We start from the raw sequence: 4,854 nt of genomic DNA on the forward strand, positions 1-4,854 counted from the left end.
GGCACCCAGCAGCCTGGGTCTGCACAGTGAGGGACTCGGGCACCCAGCAGACTGGGACTACACAGTGAAGGGACTCTGGCCCTCAGAAGAAGCAGGCCTGCCTGTCTTCAGATGGTCTTTCCATGCTCAGGAGGAAAGGTGGCAGTCTCTGGGACTGAATTATATGGTGGAAAGTGAGACATAAAACTGGAGGGCGTTGAGGGGAGCAATGGAAAGCACTGGTGACTTCCAGGACCACCCTCGCTCACTCTGAGTTCAACAGAGAACCACCCCATCACTGCATCTTCAAATACACTAATTTCATATTTTTGATTGTCAAATGAAGCTGGGTGATGATGCATATCTATAATCCTGTCACTCAGAAAGCTGAGGATTAAAGGCCACAAGATAAAGGTCAATCTCAACTAAAGAACTAATCTTGCACATTCTGGGGCTATTTGGCAACAAGTGTTTTCTTAAGCGGGAAGCAGACTTCTGTATCTTTTTTTAGAAATGTATAGTATTCCAAAGTGAAAATAAAGCATTATTTACCTAATCGCATTATACCCTTGGACTATTTATAATTTTAATATTACAAACAATAGGAGCACACTTATTTTTTATGAGCCTCTGTGATCACTTTTCTTGGGATAAATTCTGAGTAATATAATTCTGAAGCAGAATTTGTGACTAAGAATTGTCCAATTGTCTTTCCAGTGGTTTGGTTGTAGAGATAGGCTCTTACCATGTTCTTTTTGTTTGGTTCTTGTTTTGGACTCTGTCTTTACTGTGTTACGTGTCTTTTTGGAGGAGGTGGTTCCAGGGTGACCCTAGGAACAGGATACTTTTATGCCCACAGAGCACCAGGGTCCCTAGATGAATGGCCATGGTAGCAGAGCAGATGGGCAGAGCCCTAAAGAGTAAGCGAATCTCAGATCACTCCTTTGTGTGCAAACCCTCTTCTCTTCTCCCTGCTAGGTGGTGTCCCCACTGGCCAAGAACCTCTTCCACAGGGCCATCTCTCAGAGCAGTGTCGTCTTCAACCCTTGCCTGTACGGGAGGGATGCCAGGCCCATGGCTAAGGTAGGAGCTGCCTGGGACAGCTACTGCACCCTTTAGCCTACCGCGTTGGGTCCTCAGCAGTTTTTCTTGCTGCAAGATTCAGCTGAGGCTCTCAAGGGATGCCTGAATAAGAATGAATGAACAGGAAGGGCTGGTTTATTACCCACATCTTAAGCCACATTCTCCACTTATTAAAGGTTCCGTGTTGAGTATGTTATCCAGGCCTCCAGCAATTCTGCACACATTTTAGTGTATTGGAGACATGATCACGTCCTGTGCATGTCACATCTAATCACCATCCTGATCTGATGGAAAGTGAAACACAGGGGGATTGAATGAACGGTCTGGCAAGTGGTAGAGGTGAGCCTAAAATCAGGCAGTGAAACTCTTGATTTTAAACCTTTAACATCCAACAGATTCTCTAAGAGACATTTTATTCCTAGAATGTCCCTCATCCTTTAGTGGTCCTGGCAATAGACATTGGGCCCATTTTTGTCAGAACAAGGTAACAGAGACATAGATATTGTGTAACCAGCTCTCTCCATGTCTAGTCAGCAGTAGAGGTTACTCTGGTACCCAGCCCCTACGCTTGTTCTTTTAGACTACTTTCAGCAATCCTCTATACCATCTTCAGAAGTCAGGCACGGGCTAGAAGCCACAGTCTACATGGAGGGAGCCAAAGGATGTGCTCTTGACCCCTGTTCTCTTACAGAAAGTGGCTGCTCTTGCTGGCTGTAAAACTACCACCTCAGCTGCCATGGTTCACTGCCTGCGCCAGAAGACAGAGGATGAGCTCTTGGAAGTCACACTGAAAATGGTAGGTGTGCCTATCCTTGTGTCCCTACCCTGTGATCTTGGCCAGAGGCTTGATTCATTCAGCTGTCTTCTGAAATAGCTTGTCCCTTCTCTGGACAGTGTCAATATTGTGATGTAAATTAGTTCTCACTGCTCCCTTAGCAGGAAATAAATGTAAATAATAAATAAATACATTTAAAAGTGCCCAGTAAGAACATTATAGGAAGTTCCATGATCATCCTTCAGCTTTTTCATTAATCTAGTAGAGATCCATCTAAAATGTTTAATTCTTCTATTTCCAATCTATCTCATCTCTATTACTCATCTGGCCAAATTGTATCTATGTGCCTTCATGCAGACCTTCAAAACCATGGTCTGTAGGATTCCTCTAGAGGCCACAGAAGCTCTCTGGCCCCGTGTTGTTTCTGCTTGTCCACGAACTGAGCCAATGCGAACATAGGACTTTCACTGTCAGGCTTAGGTTAGGTGTTACAAGAATTAAGAGAAGGCTATTGTCTAATACTCAGAGAAAAGGCAACTATTTTAGCCACTCTCCACAGGGGACTCAGCTTGCACAGGAATGGCTGGTGATTTTGAAGAAGCCAAGAGAGCCCCATATCCAAGAACACGCTACAAGTTTTAGGATCTTATAGGAGTACTTCCATGATTATCTATTGGTACCGGCATGCATACACACATACTTGTATGCATGAACATGCACATACATTCGTCATGCTCGTGGACTGTGGGACTCCAATGCACAGTGGAGGCATTGTAGTGATTGTTTCCCCCATGCAGGTGAACCCAGTTAGCTAGAGTGTAGTGATGTAATCACTGTCAACCTTACAATAAAGAAAAGCATGGGTTACAATGAGTTCCAGTAATCTTGGAAGTGTACGTTTTCTGATCCCAGATGAGAATGTTCTTCAATGTCCCCTGAACAGGAAAATGAATGCTTTGTAAGAGACTCCTTCAGCAATTGAAATGTTCTGGGACAAATGGTCTAGCCTGGGCTATGTCTAGATGTTCTGAAAATACTTGGGAATGCACCACGTCTATTACTCAGTTTTCTGATCTTTTCTTTTCCCCAGCATTTCGGAGTCATACCCTATCTGTTTAGAAGGCATTTTTTCCTTAATTTAAACAATAGACGTACTATAAACTCTGGTGGACTGACATGGTTTATCCAAGATTTCTGACTTACATGGAAGGAAACTGTCGTGGAGGGGCAGGCTAGGTACCCAGACACCTGGGAAGACATGATGCTGCTTTAAACCACGCAAGGGACCTTGTGGATTGTACTTGAGAAATGAAGGGTTAAGATGGGGTTGTAATCTGGAATCTTCTTTACCTGTCCCTCATACCTGAGATCTTGTATAGTTGCCTGAATTTATGAAGCAGGAATGAGAAAAGGGGGACAGTGGTGGAGGGGCTTCTAGTCTATCCCAACTGTAGCCTTATCCCCACAACTCTGTATGCCTCCTACCACCACCTTGACCTAATTCCACTACTCTGCGGAGGAGACATTGGAGTATTGTCGCCAGTGAGAGGGGTTGAGGTGAGGAGCACAGCAATTGGAAGCAAACATCCTTTCCAGAGTTCCTAAGACCCTGAGTGGGTCCCAAAGTCTGTCCCTTTGCTGCCACTACTCCATCATTTGGATCCTCCCTGTGACCATGCCCTGAGGACCCTGACCTTGTTTCAAATCTATTTCTATGATAAAATAGTATGAGAAAGCAATTCCCCTAGGGAGAAAGGGTTTATTTTAGCTCACAATTCCTGGTTATAGTCTATCATTGTAGGGAAATCACCATGGCAGTTAATTGAAGGAGCTAGTCACATCCCATCCTCAGTTGGGAGCCGAGGTGAATGAACGCATACACGCTCTCTTGCTTGCTTGTGCTAAGTTATACAATCTTATACCCAGCTAGCTGCCTAGGAAATGGTGCCCCCTATAGTAGTCTGGATCTTCTACACTAATTAAATTTCTTAGGACAATTTCCTAAAGACAAACTCACATTCCAAGTCAATGTAGAGTCTATCCCATTGAAACTCTCCCCACGAGTGGTTTTAGGTGGTACCAAGTTGACAATTAGAGCTGACCATTTAGAGACTTAGGATAAGGTTCTCTTGATCTTGGGCCTAGCCAAGGAAAACTCTAAAGAAAGAACCTAATACTTCTAAGGCCAAGCTCTAAATATCAGCTTTGGACAAGGAAGTATTCTCACCCAATTTCTCTGCCTTTGTTTCCACAGAAGTTTGCTACTGTTGACTTGGTTGGAGACCCCAGAGAGGTAAGGGCCTTTGCTTTCTGAATTACAGGTACTGAATCTTATAATTAAGGACTAATACTCATCTGTAGAACAGTACTATTATCTGTGTGTGCAAGGCTGAGGTCCAGAGACTTGTGATGGTAACATGATCAGGAGGACCAGGGGCAGGATCAGGATGACCTGTTTCCCAGTGCGGTGTTCCCACTCAGCAACTCAGTGTCCCCCAGAGTCACCTGCGCCCCTCTAAGTGACATTTCCTGCTTTTATAATGATCCTATAGAGTACGATGCACCAGAACCTTTCATGTTCCGGAGGCAGATGGCTGAGGAGCCCTGGAGCCATCAATAGGGAGTATGGGTCCCCTGAAAGGACACAGGGATGATACACTATGAAGGAGGAGACTTTGATCTCAGTGCTGAGGATCCTATACTCTTTCCACCAGCCTGGAAACTCCAACTTTGCCCTTCTTCTCATCCTTCATGCTCTTCTAGCCCCTAGCATGGGCCAGGAGACTAGTTCTGCAGTATCTCCAATCATGGGTAGTTGACTAGGTTTACAACTGACCTCTATAGCCATGGGTAGTTGACTAGGTTTACAGCTATGACCTCTATAGCCATGGGTAGTTGACTAGGTTTATATCTGTGACCTCTACAGCCATGGGTAGTTGACTAGGTTTACTGCTATGACCTCTACAGCCATGGGTAGTTGACTAGATTTATATCTGTGACCTCAACAGCCATGGGTA

At 44.7% G+C, this 4,854-nt stretch overlaps 1 protein-coding gene across 2 annotated transcripts in view; it reads left to right on the top strand.

The window, feature by feature from the left end:
* Positions 1-4,854, top strand: part of LOC102000849 (liver carboxylesterase 1) — a 27,488-nt gene that overhangs the window by 8,697 nt on the left and 13,937 nt on the right. For both annotated transcript variants that reach the window (XM_013354263.1, XM_005345629.3), the window contains exons 6-8: positions 958-1,062; positions 1,754-1,858; positions 4,092-4,130. In XM_013354263.1, coding sequence (XP_013209717.1) covers positions 958-1,062; positions 1,754-1,858; positions 4,092-4,130 — 249 coding nt within the window. The remainder of the gene's footprint in view (positions 1-957; positions 1,063-1,753; positions 1,859-4,091; positions 4,131-4,854) is intronic.

This window comes from Microtus ochrogaster, chromosome 4, assembly GCF_000317375.1.
Source record: "Microtus ochrogaster isolate Prairie Vole_2 chromosome 4, MicOch1.0, whole genome shotgun sequence".
Classification (NCBI taxonomy): Eukaryota; Metazoa; Chordata; class Mammalia; order Rodentia; family Cricetidae; genus Microtus; species Microtus ochrogaster.